This window comes from Haematobia irritans, chromosome 5 (genome assembly GCF_050003625.1).
Source record: "Haematobia irritans isolate KBUSLIRL chromosome 5, ASM5000362v1, whole genome shotgun sequence".
Taxonomy (NCBI): domain Eukaryota; kingdom Metazoa; phylum Arthropoda; class Insecta; order Diptera; family Muscidae; genus Haematobia; species Haematobia irritans.
This window is the reverse complement of record NC_134401.1, coordinates 118,925,246-118,947,020: the sequence shown is the minus strand read 5'-3', so window position 1 is coordinate 118,947,020 and position 21,775 is coordinate 118,925,246. Positions and strand designations below refer to the sequence as shown.

Genomic DNA, 21,775 nt, shown 5'->3' with positions numbered 1-21,775 from the left:
TGAAATTTATACCAGGTTCCTGATTTTTTAATAAAAATAAAAGGGCATAGGGAGACATCCGCTTCTCTTAAGTACATACAGAGAAACAATTAAACTTTACCGAGTTACTTGAGGACTGGGGAGAGGTTACGATATTAATAGTTAATACCTGATTTTGTGATATTTGGACGGAAGAGAGGCCGCCCCTTTAGGCTTATAATTTGTTTGACATTTTTTGGGACATTTACAAAAGATACGCTACATCACTTTTCGATATTTGGTCGGGGAGGAGGTCCTCCTCTAAAACTGCAAAAAAAATTAAGTTTTCTTGAAATTTACAAAAGCAGTGGGGGAACGTTATGAACGAAGAGGCAACCTTCCTTGCCCCACACTTGAAGGAAAGTTTTAAGAATTTTCTGGGAAGGTTAGGGGTGCTATTCACTACGGTGTTTGTCGATATTGTATCGGGGAAAGTGACGTCCTTTTAAAACAATAGAGCAAAATTTAAACATCGCCGATCTACTTGAAATTTACAGGGAACGTGGGAGGAGGTGATTAAATTTATACATGATTTTTAAATTGGTATATGATTTTTCGATATCTGGTTGGGGAAGGGAAAATTGAAATAAACTTTGTCGATTTACTTCGATAGAATTTATAGGGACCATTGAGTAGTTGCGAAATTAATATAGGGTACGTGATAGTCCGATATCAGGTCGGAGTGGTGCGAAGGTGGGGAGAGGGTGCCCTTTTGTCCGTTTTTTTTTTTTTTCTTAAATTGAAAGTAGAGGGTTGTCCATAAATGGGAACTCGGTACATAATTTTATGATTTTTGCACAGGCTTCTGCCAACATTTCCAACATTTTAGCAAATGTTAATGTGGTAAAATTTTTTACTACGTTTGCTTTTTCCGATTTATTGGATAATATAGTGCTTAATTTTCAGATTTGTTGAGGAAATTCAGATTTGTTGACAAACCACACTTAAAATTCACAAGAAATATAGAAGCTTGTCCAACTACTTGAATACAGAATATTATTAAAAAAATTTGGAGGAAAGGGTACACCCTCTCCCGCCGTATTTGTACCTATAAACGAAAAATCAAGTAGTCCGATTTGTTTAAAAGAATTCAAATCTTTTCGAATTTGTTTTCAGCACGAAGGATATAGTTGACTAAGTTAACGCAAAATGTTCCTCCAAATACGCTTCGGAAGGCGCAGCGAAGCGGGCCGGGTTACGCTAGTCTTTAGGAATAAAATTTTGACAAAATTTTCTATAGAAATGACATTTTGACAAAATTTTCTATAGAAATAAAATTTTGCCAAAATTTTCTATAGACATACAATTTTAACAAAATTTTCTATAGAAATAAAATTTTGACAAATTTTTCAAAACATGAACCAATATATTTTTTAACCTAAAATTCTTATAGATTTCCAATTTCAGGCAAATTGGATAAAACTTGCCGTGTGTAGAAGCTCAAGAAGTCAAATCGGGAGATCGCTCCATATTAACCCGCATATGGACAGATCTACCGATTTGACTTCTTGGGCTGAAATTTGTCTGAAATTTCAGGCAAATTGGATAAAACTTGCCGTGTGTAGAAGCTCAAGAAGTCAAATCGGGAGATCGCTCCATATTAACCCGCATATGGACAGATCTACCGATTTGACTTCTTGGGCTGAAATTTGTCTGAAATTGGAAATCAAAACATGGATCGATACTTAACCTATTAGACACCATATTTGTGGACCCAAAATACCTCTAGATTTCCAAGTTCAGGCAAAACGGATAAAAATTACGGTGTGTAGATGTCCAAGAAGTCAAATCAGTAGATCGGTCTATATGAGGGCTATACCAAAACATTAACCTATAGACAGCTTATTAGGCACACCTATTTATGGTAGAGGTGTGCACGAGACACGAAATTGTCATGACTTACGACTCACGCGTGAGTCGTGAGCCACGTTCATGGCCACGACGTGAGTGTGATTAATAAACCAAAATTTCGTGCGTGAGCGTGAGTCACGAAAATAATATCTTCGTGAGTGCGCGTGAGTAAAGAATTACGCTCACGAAAATAATCCTGGCCACCAACATAAAACGCTTAAGAGTTAAATTCATTTACAATTTTAGTGATACCTGGGATGTTATTTAAGAGTGTAATAACGCTCTTGATTTGATTAATGCTCATGATTTCATACACGTCGCTAAAGTAAATTACTCATAAAACTATTCGTGAGTCAAAGCATTTTTCGTGAGTCACGATATTTTTCGTGAGTCACGGTATTTTTTGTGAGTCACGACAATATTTGTGCGTGAGCACAAAATTTTTTTTTCGTGAGTGTACGTGAGCGTGAGTCCTATCAAACAATATGGTGCGTGAGTAAGAATTTTCCGTCGCAATAAATTTCACAATTGCGGAGTCTAGAAGCCCATAAGATCAAATCAAGCCGTATTACTATACCCCAATAAACTTTCTATGGTGATGTGTAAAAAATGCGACCACTACTCATCGGAATTAAATCTGCAAAAAATGGTCTGGATTTTGATATAGCCCACATATGAAACGATTCCCTGATATAACTTCTTGAGCATATAGACTATTTTTATCCGATTTGCTTGAAATTGGAAACCTAGAGACATTTTTAGAGCTAAGCCAAATACACAGAAAACATTTCCACCTAAATATTTCCAATTAAAATTTTAATTGAATTTTCAACAATATTAAATTAAAACGTTAATTAATTCAAAAATTTTTTGAAAACAAAAATCAATCACAAAAATTGATAGTATCAATTCATTTTTTAATTGAATCAATTATTGTATTAATAAATTTGGTGATTGACACTATTATTTTTGTGATTGAAGACATTTAAAAAAATTAAAAATTAATTGGATCAATTAATTTCGTGATTGAATTCAAAAATTTTATTTTTTTGTCAAAATTTTCTATAGGAATAAAACTTAAAATTTTTAGAACTAAAATTTCTATTTATTATACCCTAAACCACATAGTGGTCAGGGTATAATAAGTTTGATCGGCCAAAAAATGTGCCTACCAGAAATATTGATTTTAGACCCCATAAAATATATACCGATCGACTCAGAATCACCTCCTGAGTCGATCTAGCGCTTGGTGTCCGTCCGTCCGTCCGTCTGTCCATGTATTTGTTGTTCACAGGATTCCGGTCGCAATTATTAACCGATTTTGATGAAATTTGGTACAGGGAGTTTTTTGGGTACAAGGAAGAATTTGAATTTGGAAGAAATCGGATCAAATTTAGATATAGCTCCCATATATATGTATCGCCCGATTTCGACCAATGGGGTCGTCACCAAATTTGCCAAAAGGTAATCTTTTCCATCGCCCTTCAAGTCTGCAAAATTTTATCCAAATCGGTTCAGATTTAGATATAGCTCCCATATATATGTATCGCCCGATTTTCCCAAATTTGGCCACAAAACCTTTATTTATCAACCGATCTTACTCAAAGTTGGCTAAATATAATCTTCTATAGCACTAACTATATGTGCAAAAAATCATCGAAATCGGTTTAGATTTAGCTATAGCTCCCATATATATGTACCGCCCGATTTTTCTAAATTTGGCAATAAACCCCTTATTTATAGACCGATCTTACCCAAATTTGGCTAAATGTAGTCTTCTATAGCACTAACTATATGTGCAAAAAATCGTCGAAATCGGTTCAGATTTAGAAATAGCTCCCATATATATGTATGGCCCGATTTTCCCAAATTTGGCCATAGAACCCTTATTTATTAACCGATCTTACTAAAAGTTGGCTAGATCCTCTATAGTACTAACTATATGTGCAAAATTTCATCGAAATCGGTTCACATTTAGATATAGCTCCCATATATGTATCGCCCGATTTTGAAAAATTCGGCCTTATAACCTTATGTTTGACCATACAGGCCTCATTTCGTAACTGATCTTACTCAAATCTTGCACAAGGTAACCTTTTGTGGTGTTAATCAAACCCGCAAAATATTATGCAAATTGGTTCAGATTTAGATATAGCTTCCATATATATGCATGGCTCGATTTTCCCAAATTTGGCCATAGTACTCTTATTTATTAACCAATGTTACTCAAATTTCAAATTTTGATGTACTAGCCGATCGTACTTATACGTACTTGTAGCTCTTACATAAGAATATTTCTCGAATTTTACAAATTTGTATTTATTACCCACACTAATTTAACGATTTTCTCTTTTTTAATAATGGGCGCAATATTAGTGGCATACTAACTCCGTATGCGCAATATCAACACAGCCAGTGTTGCTAGAAGTAGGGGAAATTCCCTATATGTAGGGTTTTTCTAATATTTAGCGTCTTGTAGGGACGTAGGGCCACAATGTAGGACATTTTCACTCAACACAATTTGTAATAATTTTTACATTTTGGTGGCTCTAGAGGAGGAAATTAGAAGCAGGCAAGGCTTGATCTTTAACAATGTGTGGTAAACTTTATTCCTGTAGAAAATTTTGTCAACATTTTATTTCTATAGAACATTTTCTATAGAATTTTTTTTTTCAAAATATTATTTCTATAAAAAATTTTCTCAAAATTTTATTTCTGTGGAATTTTTTCTCAAAATTTTATTTCTATAGAATTTATTGTCAAAATTTTATTTCTATAGAAAAATTTCTCACAAAAATTTGTTTATAGAAACTTTTTCCAAAATTTTATTTTTATAGAGATTTAAGGCCGGTATGCACCTCTAGCGAAATTTTCGGTAGCAAAAATTTATTTAAGTCTACAACAAAAAAACAGGGCTGTGTACAACAAATTTTAAACCAGCTAATCGCTTTTAAAAATTGTTAATATATGTTCCAAATATTCCTCAAATAAATTGTTAATTATTTACAGACCTTTTAAAACTTGTACGCACACAATGATTGTAATAAATTAAATGTTTGCTGCCAAAATATGCTTTTGACAACCCTGTTATTTTCATTAGAGGTGCGTACCAGCTTACGAAATTGAACGCTACCGAAAATTTCGTTAGCATAAATAGCAATGCATTTCTTTTGGGAATGAAATTTTTCGCTACACGGATGAAAAAGACTGTTTTTCATATGTTTGGCTATAAACATTATATGTTTGGAACACAAATTTTTAAACACAATATTTTTGAGTGCAAGCATATAATGTTCATAAACTAGCATAACATGTTTGGGACATATATGTTAATATGTTAGAACATATTATGTTTGGGACATAAAATGTTTGTAAATATAATATGCTTGGATGCAAACATATATTAATTTAGAAATAGCCTATACACATATATGTGTTTAGTAGCTTGGAGCGCTATTTAACAGGGAGCGATATTGAATTAAGTTGGTGGTTGTTGCTTGTTATTACAAAATTAACATTTTATTTATCGTTGGGCAATTGATCAGCTACTTCTTTGATCCTTACAAACTGTGTGGTCCGCTGTTCGAATCCCCGTCCGGCAAAAGGTAAAATTAAAATAAAAAATCATACAATTGAATAATTTCTTCTACAATGTTTGTATTACAGAAAAAGGTGCTAAGAACTAAAAAATCTCGTGGAAGTGAGAAAGATGTGGGGGAATATACAATTGGGCAGAAACAAAATTTTGAGCATTCAGGTCGAAAGCCTATGTTGTTAGCACCTATATTACCTGTTTATTTTCATAATTCGTTATGATTGTAAATATATAAATAAATAAATAAAATTTTGAGCACAATATTGTTTGGGAGAATTTTTTTTAAGCATATAATATTTTTGGGTGCAAAATGCTTCCAAACATATTATATGTTCACATAATAACATATTATTTTTTGGAAGACAACATTATTGAATTTGGATGCAAAAATACAAAATGTTTGGAACTTAGACTACCCAAACATATATTGGTTAGACCAATATGCTTTCAAACATATTATATATTGGAAGAGATCAAACATATAAATGTTTGGGCAATACCCAAAAATGTATATGCTTGAAGCAAAATATGTTTGGGAGTATATGTTACAGAAGCGATTTTTTATGAGCGTGTAGAGGTGCATACCGGCCTTTAACAAAAAAGATTACTACCCAATAAACACAGGATGAGCGTTTTTCAAATGCAGCAACTTTTCAGTTTGAGGGTAAATATAATTTTCAACATAAATTCAACTTGACTTGAAATAGCTCATCTTCAATACATCTTCAAATTGTTTGCGAATTATTTCCAATTTGCCAAAATGTTGACGAAATCTTTGAAAAGGTGTTGAAGATAATATGAGAGAACTTTGACAAAACACTACCCTAAAATGCAACGAAAAAACCATGTGGTTTTCAATACTTATTTGTGCAACGAAGTTCGTGGACAATTGCAAGAAATAAAAAAATGGAAAATTTTAGACAAATAACCAAATAGTTTATAAAAATAGGTAAGTGAAAATAAAAAAATGAAATAAAACTTTAAGGAAGTCACTAAATGTGTATCTCTTTGCAGAAAACTAAAATTATGGATTCTACGTTCTTGAAAACATTAAAAAGCTGACCAATGAAAAAATGGTGGACAATTAACTGGAACTGCTTCAAATAGTTTATAATAATTGGTACGTCAATATGAAAAATTAAATCAACACTTTAGAGAAGTTACTAAATTTAAATCTCTTTGCAGAAAACTAAAATCTTTGGATGCTACATTCTTGCAAACAATAAGAAGCTGACCAATGAAAAATGAGTGGCTTATCGACAAGAAAAAGTTTCCAGAAACATTAAAAGTGCAACCAATTAAAATTGTTAAAAACAACAAATTGGTGAAATCAACAACTTCTGGATGAAAATGTGCATCACATCGTCAGTTTAATTCATATGCTATTATCAGTTTAAAATGGATATTTTGTGAATTCCTTCTGCTTGAAATCAATTCTAACACGCGGTCCAGTACGTTCCTAATTTCAAATTGCCCTCATGTTAATAAATTTTAATGCTGTTTTATGACACCAAAAGGAAGGAAATCGAATTATCAATGCAAAAGTGTTTACTAATAATGTTTAAGATATTTAAAGTTTTGTTGTTTGTGTTTTTTTTTCTTATTTGTTGATATGTTTAATAAGATTATTATTTATCAATTGGTATTGTAGTGTATTATGTATTGTAGTGTATTATTATATATTTTATTTTGATGAAAATGAATAAATTATACAAAATTCATAGAATTTTGGCTTTGACTTTCAATTTGAAGTGGGGATATCATTCATACAAATTTAGGTTGAAAAGTATTTGCAACGACGTTAATTTTGAATTTGACTCGCATCGAAAATTGTTTGACAAATTATTGAGTAGCGATGCATTTCAATTTGAGGATAGCACTTGAGATATTATTGCTAATGTGTTGAATTTCACTGTTGAGGTTAATGTCTGTTTTTTGTTGAGAACGCGATTTTCTCAACAATTTCTCAACTTGAATATTACCCTAATCCTTTGAAAAAATGTTTGAAAAATTGTTGAAATTTAGCATTTTTCAAACGTTTGTGTTTATTGGGTAATTTGGGTAGAATTCTACCAACTGTGGCAACCGTGGTAGTAATACAAATTTATATTCTAAGTTATATACGTTGCATATTCATGTTTTAAGATAATAAAGTACTTAGAACCATTTTTGTTTTGTAAAATATTTTTAATTTAACGAAAAATATAGTAGGGAAAATTGTTTGGGAATGTATGGGAAAGTAGGGAACTTTTTTTGTCCTTGTAGGGTAAACCCGCCCGACTTTCTACTTTACTTACTTGTTTTTTTTAGAATAAAAGTTTGAAATTTTCTATAGAAATAAAATTTTAACAAAATTTTCTTTTGGAATAAAATTTAAAATTTTTAGGTTTAAAATTTTGACAAAAATTTCTATGGAAATAAACCTTTGGCAAAATTTTCTATGGAACTAAAATTTTGACAAAATTTTCTATATATTCAATATTTTTTAATTTCCGTGTTAGTCCATTTCGTTAAAGTCGATTGTAATTAAGTTCTCCCTTTTTGAAGAAGTAGTAACTTTCCCTTGTTGGTGCAAGCTGAATCATTAAAACAAAATTCGACGCATTTACAATATAAGGAAATTTGTACACCCAAAGTGTGGCCGATATCTATAAAAACGTATTGATTTGGTTTTTTAGCCCCACATTTTAGTCAAATCCAATGAATGTGGGGGCTTTTATGCGCTCAAGGATATATTTATGTATCATCAGCTATATCAAAATCTGGACTGACAGGATTCATATTTACAATATAAGGGAAATTTGTACACCCAAAGTGTGGCCGATATCTATAAAAACTTACTAATTTGATTTTGTAGCCCCCACATTTTAGTCAAATCGAATGAATGTGGAGGCTTATATTTATATTTATGTATCATCAGCTATATCAAAATCTGGACCGACAGGATTCATATTTTGAAATGGATCCCAAATTCTGGCAAATGGAATGAAAATTTCAGACTGGCAAAAAATGGTAGAGCTTTCGTTACAACCAGTATAACCTTTTAGAAAATATTGAATATTCTTCATTATTAAAAGTTTCGCCGCAATTACAGTCATTGATCGATTGAAGACCTCAATGATGAAATTTTTACGACTCTGACACCAGCAAAATCTTCAGACCCCGACTCCGGCTCCACAGCCCTGAGAGCGGCCCATATATGCGTTCCATGGTGGTGGGTATTGAAGATTTGGCCCAGCCGAACTTTTACTCGTATATACTTCTTTAGACTGCTGTCCCTTATTCAACAGATTTTTTTTTCTGTTTTAGGAGATTTTTCTGATGTGCCTACTAACAAATTTATTTGGGTATAAGATAAATGTCAGAAATTAGCATATATTTCTCCCTTTTCCAATGACAAATACAGATAATAAAACCGTGTCCTTTTGATCAATTTAATAAAACTTTTAACATTTTTTTCGTTTTGGTTTTATTTCTTGTATATCAAAAAGAATAACTTACATAGTCTTTTTTATTTTTGTACGAATACAGTATTCATAGTCAATAATTAGATAATTTACATACAACACAGTACAAAAAAATCTTTTCGTATTTAATATATATCTGAGAAATATACACGTATATAAACTAAGCCTCAAAATAATAATAAATACCAAAAAAAAAATAGGTTTAAAATATTTAAATATCATATAAATGTAACGGCAATTATCGTCATACTAAAATCAATTGGGGAAAACGTTTTGTACATACATATTAAATTATAAAGTATGAATATATATAATAATCAGAGATATGGTTGAGAGAAGGCATAGTATTGTATTGATTTTTTTTTTGGTTTTTATACAGAACACATAATCATACATATACATATAAATTTAAAACAAAAAAAAATTATGTTACAATAAAATTTATTCTATACGTATTCGTGATCTTACTACTCTTGTGCACTCTTTTTTAACTAATCTAAATAATGATATCATCGCTATAATATCGGATAAAATAAGTAAATAGAATACATTTTGCCAGCCATTAGATGAAATCATACCGGCCATTAGAGGTCCAATTGCAGCTCCTAATAAAAAATGGAAAAAATTATAAAAATAAATAAAATAAAAAAAATGCTCAATGTAAAATTGTTTATATGTTAAGCAATTACCTATGGATCCTGTGCCATCTATAATAGCGGTAACCGTGGCCAATGCATGACCATTACCTTCTAATGAACTATGCTGCCCCAGCTCAGCACTAACCGCAGTGGTAATTAGAGCATAGGGTCCATTTACTAGAAATCCGGCAACTAGCAATAGGAATATGGCAAGGAACACGGAGTCTGTTCCATGTTCTTGATATATTAAAAGCTGAAAGAGTTAAAAAAATGTTAATAGAATTGCTATTACAATTAATATTCTAAGGAGATCACAACTCAAACGAAAGAATTGGCACTCGCAACACGCAAACAAAGCAACTAAAAGCCTACATGCTATGAAGGATAGAATTTATTAAATAAGGTTCGGCCTGCGATTTATGATGTATTGCTGTATTGCTTTTGTCGCCGTCATTTAGAAAAATTTAATGTCCTCAATGAATAAGACATTCGTTTTCGAGTAAGAAAAACATAGATTTAGACATTGACAACCTCCGCAGTACACCCCAGGATCAACTTTATGTGAAGACCAAGATCCTCTCAGTGTATAGACACTATTATATGTTGCCAAAGTAGTATATCCTTGGTTGTTATCATCCAAACCGCCAGGCAACGACCTCAGGCACCATAACAGGCAGGTCTGAACATGATTCATGAGGATACTGCAGCTGACGCGGTGAGAAGCTACAAGATTAATCGTGTTCTCCCACGGCAGACTATGGTAGTTTCGGCCCAGGCAATTGCAGTCGCCTGAATTCCTACCTGTCAGTAAAAGATATCAGCGTAGTTGACGTGCGTTCTATCTGTAAGAAAGGACCACACGTCACGCGTCACTTTTTTGCTTTAACAGCCAAAACTACTCCCCTTACTACCAGATCACTCTGGAAACATCGCAGAGTTTCTCGGTCTGCGTACAAGGTGACGTACCAACAGCGCAACACGCAATGGACCATAACCTCGGTTGCCAGGAAAGCCCAAAATAATCTACCAAAATTTTGAGAAATTTTTAGCAAAAAAAACTACCATACAAAAAAATTCACTTCTATAGAAAATGTTGTCAAAATTTTATTTCTATAGAAAATTTTGTTAAAATTTATTTCTATAGAAAATTTTGTTAAAATTTTATTTCTATAGAAATTTTGCCAAAATCTTATTTCTATAGAAAATTTGGTCAAAATTTTATTTCTGTAGAAAATATTGTCAAAATTTGATTTCTATAAAACTTTTGTCAAAATTTGATTTCTATAGAAAATGTTGTACAAATTTTATTTCTATAAAAAATTTGACAAAACTTTATTCTATAGAAAATTTTGCCAAAATTTCATTTCTATAGAAAATGTTGTCAAAATTTTATTTCTATAGAAAAATTTGTCGAAATTTTATTTCTATAGAAAATTTTGAGAAATTTTTAGCAAAAAAAATACCATACAAAAAAAATTTATTTCTATAGAAAATTTTGTCAAAATTTTATTTCTAAAGAAAATTTTGTCAAAAATTTAATTCTATAGAAAACTTTGTCAAAATTTTATTTCTATAGAAAACTTTATCAAAATTTTATTTCTATAGAAAATTTTGTTAAAATTTATTTCTATAGAAAATTTTGTTTAAATTTTATTTCTATAGAAACTTTTGTCAAAATTTTATTTCTATAGAAAATTTTGTCAAAATTTAATTTCTATAGAAAATGTTGTAAAAATTTTATTTCTATAGAAAATTTTGCCGAAACTTTATTCTATAAAAAATTTTGCCAAAATTTTATTTCTATAGAAAATTTTGTCAAAATTTTATTTCTATAGAAAATTTTGTCAAAATTTGATTTCTATAGAAAATGTAAAAATTTTATTTCTATAGAAAATTTTGCCAGAACTTTATTCTATAGAGAATTTTGTCAAAATGTTATTTCTATAGAAAATTTTGTTAAAATTTTATTTCTATAGAAAATTTTGTTACAATTTTATTTCTACAGAAAATTTTGTTAAAATTTTATTTCTATAGAAACTTTTGTCAAAATTTTATTTCTATAGAAAAATTTGCCAAAATTTTATTCCTATAGAAAATTTTGTCAAAATTTTATTTCTATTGCAAATTTTGTCAAAATTTTATTTCTATTGCAAATTTTGTCAAAATTTTATTTCTATAGAAAATTTTGTCAAAATTTTATTTCTATTGCAAATTTTGTCAAAATTTTATTTCTATAGAAAATTTTGTCAAAATTTTATTTCTATAGAAAATTTTGTCTAAATTTTATTTCTATAGAAAATTTTTGTGAAAATTTTATTTCTCTAGAAAATTTTGTCAAAATTTTATTTCTATAGAAACTTTTGCCAAAATTTTATTTCTATAGAGAATTTTGTCAAAATGTTATTTCTATAGAAAATTTTGTTACAATTTTATTTCTATAGAAAATGTTGTTAAAATTTTATTTCTATAGAAAATTTTGTTAAAATTTTATTTCTATAGAAACTTTTGTCAAAATTTTATTTCTATAGAAAATATTGTCAAAATTTTATTTCTATAGAAAATTTTGTCGACATTTTATTTCTCTAGAAAATTTTGTCAAAATTTAATTTCTACAGAAAATTTGATCAACATTTAATTTATCCACTATGTATACTAAAAGCTGATTTAGTGAGCTACCACACGTCTTTCCTAGACATTATTAATTACGATTCCTTATATCACCTGCAAAACTTCTTCAAGTAAGCTCTAATTCTCAGCGGAGGCAACGGGCCTCACTGAAGTATGTTGTGGGAGGCACCTTATTGGTTTATGTATGGGCTTAAACCAAAAGCAAAGATAGACTGGAGCCAAGTAATTGATTCATCTGCTCCAAAGGGGCCAGTTATCGAATTTCTCCGATGGGAAGTTATTACAAAATAATAAACAAATAAATGATCGGGTTTACTTTTCAAAGACGTCAGCTGAAAATTTACACCTTCGATTGGCCACCAGAATTCAAGAACCGTAATGGTGTGGACCGGCGGATGGTCGCACCTCGGTCGTATTCATTGGCCATGGGGTCAATATAAATGCCGAATCTCATATGGAAAATGTCCTCAATGTCCTTCAATACAGCCCTGGGCAGAAAAATATTTCGGTCGCATTCCAACAGGACTTATAAAATCGCACTCAGCACACATCAACCTCAATCATTTCCACCGTACAATGGCCACCAAAATCTCTGGCTCTATATCCGTGAGACTTTTACGCCTGGGGAATTTGTAAGAGTAATAAAGGGCCACATGATACACATCAAATTTGCAGAGCAAAACTTCTCGTCTCACCACCAGATCACTATGAAAACATTCCATCTTAGTCGCGCAGTTTCTCGATATGGATACAAGGGGACGTACCAACAGCGCAACACGTAATGGACCATAACCACGGTTGCCACTCGAGCCCAGAATAATATACCAAAATTTGTAGTAAAAACTACCAAACAAGAAATCTTATTTTGCAAAATTTTATTTCTATAGAAAATTTCGCCAACATTTTAATACTGTAGAGAAAATTTTATTTCTATAGAAAATTTTGCCAAAATTTTATTTCTATAGAAAATGTTGCCAAAATTTTATTTCTATAAAAAATTTTGCCGAAATTTTATTTCTATAAAAAATTTTGCCGAAATTTTATTTCTATAGAAAATTTTGCAAAATTTTATTTCTAGAGAAAATTTTGGCAAATTTTTATTTCTATAGAAATGTTGGTAAAATTTTACTTCTATAGAAAATGTTGGCAAAATTTTATTTCGTTTTGTTATTGTTGGTTTTTTCTTTAATCATTGTTGTTGTTTTTTATTTCAGCTTAAAACCAAGCATTGTCTAAACTACAAGTGTAGATTAACCAACAGAGGAAAAGAATATTTGTCAAATTTATTTAAATTTGCTAATCACGAAAAATCTTAACCTTAGATTTTTTCAAATTCAAATTTTGATAAATTCGAAAAAAAAATGATTCTCTTTACAACCCCTAAGACCTAGCAACAATAATACAGTACTTAAGACTTATGCGATAATGACATTGAACCATGCATGTACATGCCCACATGTACTTACCACAGGTGATGCCAAAAACAGCATAACAGTACAAGTTGTAGCCGACATGCCAGTAGCATCAGATACTACACCAGCAACAATTGCTCCAAAAATACCACCAACATCAAAAAGTATGGAGAGATCAGCCGATAATGAGGGTCCTAATGAACTCGATGATTGTATATACAATGGCAGCCAATAAAGGAATGTATAGCTGACAAGTTTCGAGAAAAATAAGCATAGAGAAAATTCAATAACACCGGGAATAAATAGAGCATCTATTAAGCCAATAGGACGTCCTGGTGAGATATTTCCATGATTATTAAGAATTGGTGTACGTTCTGAAGCATGATATTCAGAGGCCTAAGCAAAACAAAAACGAAGAGTAACAAACATTAAAATAAATTTAAATACACAATTGATTTTAAATACTCACATTGTTATCTTCAATATCTGAATCATTGGGCGGTGTTACATGAGGTGAGTTGTTAGGCCTATTAGGATTAACACCCACCATTTCAGGTCCATCAACCACAAACAGAAATATAAGAAAACCCACCATAGCTATAATAATGCCCGGCACGATGAATGACATGCCCCAATTAATTTCCACATATTGAGCTGCAATGAGTGTACCCAAAATATTGCCAATTGATGTATGACTATTCCATATTCCAAAAACTAGACCACGTTTCGATTTTCCAAACCATCGACCAATTAATGTAACCACTCCAGGCCATCCGGTTGTTTGGGCAATACCAGCACATATTTGGACAAATACAAAATATGCCATAGAATGGATACCCCAGGTTTTCGCCATGCCAAAGAGATAAGAAAACACTCCAGAAAAAATCATACCAAATGCTAAAAAGTAACGCAAAGATACACGTTCCGCCACAAAACCAGACAAAAACATAGCACCGGCATAGGCAAACAAAAATGCTGAATCCAATGCGGCAAATAATGCAGGAGCATTTGAATCATCTATAACAACATAAATCAAGGAGAATCAATTAAGGCATTAGTTATTATCACAAATATTTATAATTACCAAATGGTGCATAGCCACATTCGCTGGAAGATGAATTATGGACAACGTTATCACTGCAATTTGTATGTAATACCGATTTTACCACCGATATTGGCTTACGAGACATGTGATAACATGTGTACGCCATATAGGTCAGCATAAAGATGGAAATTTTGAAACTGAAATACAAGAAAAATATTTGAATTCAATAACTAATTCGTAATCTCATCTTAAAGTGTTTGCCCTCTACATAGATTAACTCTTTGAGACTGCATTACTTGTGTACATGAGTGTCATGCTGGTCGGAAAAAATTAATGTTAAGTCAAATTTGAATCGGATGGGGATCCTGATTTAGATATTTCTATGCTGACAATTTATTTTAAAGTAAACCCATCAATAATCACAAAGTCAATATTTTAAAAATTTAGAAAGTAGTTTTGTTTTAAATTTCGGAAATCAAGAAAGAAAAATTGTTTTTATTCGCATGGAAATCCCTAAAATACCTCCAAAAATGAAAATCGCTTTGCGTGTCACAGTGTTCGACCAAATGAAATAAATTATGTAAGCTGACTTTTTAAGGATTAAAAAAATAGATTTTCTCAAATTTGGAAAAAAAAACGAAAGATGGTTTTTTTCAAAGACGGAAAGACACCTTTTTCCAATTTAAAAAGATAGGAATGGAATAAAAAACTTAAGTATAAAAAGACAAGAACGCCGCTAGCATCAGATTTGCCATCAAATATGATAGTAAATATTTAATTATCCCAAGTACGGATATAGAAATTTGACCAGTTAACTTTTGATATTTTTAAAAATCGATTTGAAATTCAAATTTTCCACAATCGCAAAAGTCAACTTTAGGAAATTTTTAAAAAGTCGAAAAATCGACTTTTTTGGTTTCGTATAAAGTCTAGACGTTTGTAAATATCTGAAAATATACAATTTTTAGCAAAAATCGAAAATAGAATTTTTTGAAGAATGAAATATCTTAAAATCTCTGCCTCAAAAAAGGAAATTTTCTTTACTTTTTATGGTATTCAGCTAAAACTAGAATGAAACTAATGACCATTTGTGTGCAAAACAGGCATGCTATACAATATACCGCGATTTCTCTCACCAATTCATGGATCTGAAGGTATATTCAAATGTTTCAAACAAATGAGTACCAAGCAAATGTAACTCTAGGAAATTTTTCTCATGATGATTCAACTTTAGGACTACGTTACATTTTGTATTCATTTGGCAAGAAAAATAAACAAAGTTCTTTTAATGGCATTAACCTTTTTAAAGACTGTAGACAGGGATGAATATAAAGTTGTTAATTTGACAGCTTGATTTAACTGAAGAACATTACAGATAAGAAAGCAGCTAGGGTCAGTAAATCTTTGCTAATCTTCGCTTTGGATATAGAAACTGATTACAGATAATTTATGGTGTGATGGAACGTTATCCAATACCAACTTTTGACAGCTTGCAAGCGGTGTACAAAAAATCTTTCATATAATTTAATAAAAAAAACGTTTTTGAATCAATTTTCAAAAAATAAAAACCTTGCCAATTGCCAATTCGATTGCTTTAGAGTAAGACATAAAAGTGAATTTAGCTTATGATAGTTTTGTCCCGAGTGCGGAAGACTCTATTGAGTGAACCCTTATGGTTGTTGGGTTTAGTCTCCAAATACTACACCCATCAATATTCTTTAATTGATTGTTTTCGAAAAATTAACCTAAAAGACTCTAGACTTTTTCTATAAAAAATTCTGTTAAAAATTTTTTCTATACAAAATTTTATCAAAATTTTATTTTATTTTTTGCCAAAATTTTAGTTCTATAGGATATTTTATCAAAATTGTATTTACATAGAAAATGTTGTCAAAATTATATTTCTAGTTTTATCAAAATTTTATTTAATTTTAATTTTATTATATTTCTAGTTTTATCAAAATTTTATTTATAAAGAAAATTTTGCTAAAATTTTAAATTGTATTTCCATAGAAAATTTTTAAAATTTTAATTCTATAGAAAATTTTGCCAGAATTGTATTTCCATAGAAAATTTTTTAACTTTTAAATTTTTAAATTCTATATAAAATTTTGTCAAAAATTTATTCCTATAGAAAATTCTGCCAAAATATTGCCAAAAATTTGTTTCTATAGAAAATTTTGCCAAAATTTTATTTCTATACAAAATTTTATTAAAATTTTATTTTATTTTTTGCCAAAATTTTATTCCTATAGAAAATTTTGCCAAAATTTTAGTTCTATAGAAGATTTTATCAAAATTTTAGTTCTATAGAAAATTTTATCAAAATTTTATTTCTATAGAAAATTTTGGCAAAATTTTATTTCTATAGAAAATTTTGTCAAAATTTTATTTCTATAAAAAATTTTGTCAAACTCTTATTCCTATAGAAAATTCTGCCAACATTTTTTTCTATAGAAAATTTTGCCAATTTTTTTTTTCTATACACAATTTTGCCAAAAATTTTTTTCTATAGAAAATTCTGCCACAGTTCTTTTTTTCTATAGAAAAGTTTGCCAAAACTTTATTTCTATAGAAAATATTTTAAATTGTAATTTATATAGAAAATTTCGTCATAAAAATTAATTTCTATAGAAAATTCTGCGAAAATTTCATTTCTATAGAAAATTTTGCCAAAATTTTTTTCTATAGAAAAGTTTGCCAAAACTTTATTTCTATAGAAAATATTTTAAATTGTAATTTATATAGAAAATTTCGTCATAAAAATTAATTTCTATAGAAAATTCTGCGAAAATTTCATTTCTATAGAAAATTTTGCCAAAATTTTATTTCTATAGAAACATTTGCCAACATTTTAAATCTATAGAAAATTTTGTCAAAATTCCATTTTATTTCTATAGAAAATTTTCGCAAAATTTTATTTCTATAGAAAATTTTGTCAAAATTTTATTTCTATAAAAAATTTTGTCAAACTTTTTTTCCTATAGAAAATTCTGCCAACATTTTTTTCTATAGAAAATTTTGCCAAATCTTTTTTTTCTATACACAATTTTGCCAAAAGTTTTTTTCTATAGAAAATTCTGCCAAAGTTTTTTTTCTATAGAAAAGTTTGCCAAAACTTTATTTCTATAGAAAATATTTTAAATTTTAATTTATATAGAAAATTTCGTCATAAAAATTAATTTCTATAGAAAATTCTGCCAAAATTTCATTTCTATAGAAAATTTTGCCAAAATTTTAGTTTTGTAGAAAAATTGTCCATATTTTTTTTCTGTATAAAATTTTTCCAAAATTTTATTTCTACAGAAAATTCTGCCAAAATATTGCCAACATTTTTTTCTATAGAAAATTTTGCCAATATTTTATTTCTATACAAAATTTTATTTTATTTTTTGACAAAATTTTATACCTATAGAAAATTTTGCCAAAATTTTAGTTCTATAGAAAATTTTATCCAAACTTTATTTCCATAGAAAATTTTGGCAAAATTTTATTTCAATAGAAAATTTTGTCAAAATTTTATTTCAATAGAACATTTTGTCAAAATTTTATTTCAATAGAAAATTTTGTCAAAATTTTATTTCAATAGAAAATTTTGTCAAAATATTATTTCTATAGAAAATTTTGTCAAAATTTTATTTCTATAGAAAATTTTGTCAAAATTTTATTTCTATAGAAAATTTTGTCAAAATTTTATTTCTATAAAATTTTATTTTTATAGACAATTTGGCAAAATATTATTTCTATAGAAAAGTTTTTATGTTTTAATTTATATAGAAAATTTTGTCAAAATTTTATTTCTATGGAAAATTTAGCCAAAATTTTATTTATATAGAAAATTTTGCCAATATTTTATTTCTATAGAAAATTGTGCCAACATTTTATTTCTCTAAAAAATTTAGTAAGTACTTCTTAGTTGGAGAAAAATATTTTGCAAAATCTACCAAACCATCATGAATTAATCTACCAAACTGTAAAAAAAACAAGTAAGGAAAGTCTAAAGTCGGGCGGGGCCGACTATATTATACCCTGCACCACTTTGTAGATCCAAATTTTCGATACCATATCACATCCGTCAAATGTGTTGGGGGCTATATATAAAGGTTTGTCCCAAATACATACATTTAAATATCACTCGATCTTGACAGAATTTGATCGACTTCTACAAAATCTACAGACTCAAAATTTAAGTCGGCTAATGCACTAGGGTGGAACACAATGTTAGTAAAAAAAATATGGGAAACATTTAAATCTAAAGCAATTTTAAGGAAACTTCGCAAAAATTTATTTATGATTTATCACTCAATATATATGTATTAGAAGTTTAGGAAAATTAGAGTCATTTTTACACCTTTTCGACTAAGAAGTGGCGATTTTACAAGGAAAATATTGGTATTTTGACCATTTTTGTCGAAATCAGAAAAACATATATATGGGAGCTATATCTAAATCTGAACCGATTTCAACCATAGCACGCATAGCAACAATGCTAATTCTACTCCCTGTGCAAAATTTCAACAAAATCGGAGTTAAAAATTGGCCTCTGTGGTCATATTAGTGTAAATCGGGCAAAAGCTATATATGGGAGATATATCTAAATCTGAACCGATTTCAACCAAATTTGGCACACATAGCAACAATGCTAATTCTACTCTCTGTGCAAAATTTCAATTAAATCGGAGTTAAAAATTGGCCTCTGTGGTCATATGAGTGTAAATCGGGCGAAAACTATATATGGGAGCTATATCTAAATCTGAACCGATTTCAACCCAATTTGGCACGCATAACTACAATGCTAATTCTACTCCCTGTGCAAAATTTCAACCCAATTGGGGTAAAACTCTGGCTTCTGGGACCGTATTAGTCCATATCGGGCGAAAGATATATATGGGAGCTATATCTAAATCTGAACCGATTTCAATCAAATTTGGCACACATGACTATACTACTAATTGTACTCCTAGTGCAAAATTTCAGCCAAATTGGGCCAAAACTCTGGCTTCTGGGGCCATATAAGTCCATATCGGGCGAAATATATATATGGGAGCTATATCTAAATCTGAACCGATTTCTTCCAAAATCAATAGGTATCTATTCTGAGCCAAAACACATACTTGTGCCAAATTTGAAGTCGATTGGACTAAAACTGCGACCTAGACTTTGATTACAAAAATGTGTTCACGGACAGACGGACAGACGGACAGACGGACATCGCTATATCGACTCATGAGCCCACCCTGAGCATTTTTGCCAAAGACACCATGTGTCTATCTCGTCTCCTTCTGGGTGTTGCAAACATATGCACTAACTTATAATACCCTGTTCCACAGTGTGGAGCAGGGTATAATAATATTTTCGTAGAATTCTACACCTTGTTGCAACCATTGGGAGGGGGTTCGAACGAATTGCAGGGACAAGGCATTAATTTCAAATTATGAAAAAAATCAATTAACCGACTTTTTCAAATTCTGAAAATTTGATAAGGCAAAAATTCGATTTTTTGACTGTCATTACAGTTTTTACTTACACCGTCTCTTTTTTCCATCTTAGCTGGGGGCAGCAGCTGCGTGTCAACTTCTTAATAACCGAAACACCAATTGGGATATCATTGTAATTGTGGCTCATCCTTCGTGTACGAGGGCTCATGTAGTGAGATCAATAGCTGCGACAATAGCGGCTATATCTATCGATCAGTTGTAAACACCAGATTCAAGACGATTTGATTTTAATTGTTTTTATAAATCTGGAAGTATAAAGGTAAACAATTTTGATTAGTACTTGATTGGCGCAAAAGATTTTTTAATATAATCGCGATGTACGATCATAAGTAATCGCTTGATTGCGTTGTGACGACACGGGTACACGGGTATGGAGATAATTAAGGACCCCCACTTATTAAACTGAATATTAGATAGCTTTGATTTAGTGTTTACTATTCATACAGTTTCTATTCACTTGTTTATTGGTCCCGCATAATTTGTTGCTGTTTTCACTTCTTGGTTATCTTATCGTTATGTGACGACCACGACGACCACAATGCTACTAAAAACAAAATAATAATGAAACAAACTTTGATGATGATGGAAAGTACGTCAACACAGCAAAAAACTCCTCCATTACCGTCCAGAGAAATTCAAGAAATATGATAAAATTAAAAAAAATCAACAAAGAAAATTTCTGCAACTAATACAAACAACTCAACGACGAGTGCTTATCACTGGATATAGAAACATGTTTGCTTCAATGAATCATTTGTGCCACTTTTTTTCGACATTGAACATCTCATCATTGTGCATGCATATAAAATGCAAACTTATCGAATAAGAACACCACTAAGCACTCACATTCCCGGAAGGGATTTAATTATGTTTATATTCGTTTAACTGGTGCTGTAGCAAAACCGCGCCTCCATCTTTGCTTTGTTGGCAGAGAGTCATAAAACTGCTTTGATTTTTTAAATCATAATTATTCCACTAGAAATTATTTTACCTATTTAATTAATCCCAAATTTTAATTTGCAATTTTTACTGCGATTTAGTTATCTGCCAATATTTTCTACTTCAAAGAGAAATAAATAAAAACGAATATCTCTGCAAGAGGGATCAAGATTTATCCACACGACATAACATATAATTTTCGTACTTACCAAACCTATTATATAGTGGGAGTCTCGTATAGAGCACATAAATTAATTAATATATGTGAATAATAATAATGGTATATCATTTACATTGAATTTGTTAAATAAAACTACTATAAGTTTTTCTCGACTCCTCTTTCGTATTAATATCTCGCTGACATTGCTACAAAACAATAGAGACGTCAAAACAGATTTTAGGAAGTGATCAGAAAAAAAACTACTTCAAATGGTGGTTGTAGTGTTGCCACACTCTGTTTTCAATAGAACTCGTTTCCAAGGGCTGGTATTTTTCTAATGACACCTCACAATAAAAACACACATTCGAGAAGTGCTAAATTCAAACATTTTTCAAGGAATTAGGGGTAATATTCAAGTTGAGCCATACTTGAAAAAATCGCGTTCTAAACAATACAACGATAGAGCTCGTTCGACATACAGAAACAGGCTGTAAGAATAAACGAGAAAAATAAGAGCACGCTTA

General features: G+C 30.2%; 1 protein-coding gene and 1 long non-coding RNA gene across 5 annotated transcripts; one reads left to right on the top strand and one right to left on the bottom strand.

Annotated features, from left to right (window-relative positions):
• Positions 1–6,476: 6,476 nt before the first annotated feature.
• LOC142238514 (uncharacterized) lies at positions 6,477–7,035 on the top strand. Its single transcript, XR_012722745.1, has 2 exons — positions 6,477–6,584; positions 6,650–7,035. It is a non-coding gene; the product is annotated as an uncharacterized LOC142238514 (long non-coding RNA).
• A 2,320-nt stretch (positions 7,036–9,355) lies between these two features.
• On the bottom strand, positions 9,356–21,463 carry LOC142238965 (glucose-6-phosphate exchanger SLC37A2-like). 4 transcript variants are annotated; one of them, XM_075310726.1, is made up of 7 exons: positions 21,301–21,463; positions 20,182–20,397; positions 14,694–14,851; positions 14,079–14,626; positions 13,664–14,005; positions 9,621–9,822; positions 9,356–9,536 (listed from the first exon to the last, which is right to left on the bottom strand). In XM_075310726.1, exons 2-7 carry the CDS (start codon positions 20,298–20,300, stop codon positions 9,373–9,375), a joined length of 1,533 nt encoding a protein of 510 aa, XP_075166841.1. In that variant the 5' UTR covers positions 20,301–20,397; positions 21,301–21,463; the 3' UTR covers positions 9,356–9,372. The 4 variants fall into 4 exon arrangements, with proteins under 4 accessions (XP_075166841.1, XP_075166843.1, XP_075166842.1 ...); XM_075310728.1 differs by lacking the exon at positions 21,301–21,463 and adding an exon at positions 21,144–21,244; XM_075310727.1 differs by lacking the exon at positions 21,301–21,463 and adding an exon at positions 20,597–20,734.
• Positions 21,464–21,775: the final 312 nt, after the last annotated feature.

What these genes read in the sequence shown, in the direction of transcription:
- LOC142238965 (XM_075310726.1), bottom strand. Translation starts at nt 20,300, where the DNA reads ATGAGCCCTCGTACACGAAGGATGAGCCACAATTACAATGATATCCCA. An exon ending in AGATGGAAAAAAGAGACGGT is followed by an intron (nt 14,852 to 20,181) that starts GTAAGTAAAAAC and finishes CTTGTATTTCAG; the next exon opens with TTTCAAAATTTCCATCTTTA. An exon ending in AGATGGCACAGGATCCATAG is followed by an intron (nt 9,537 to 9,620) that starts GTAATTGCTTAA and finishes ATTTTTTATTAG; the next exon opens with GAGCTGCAATTGGACCTCTA.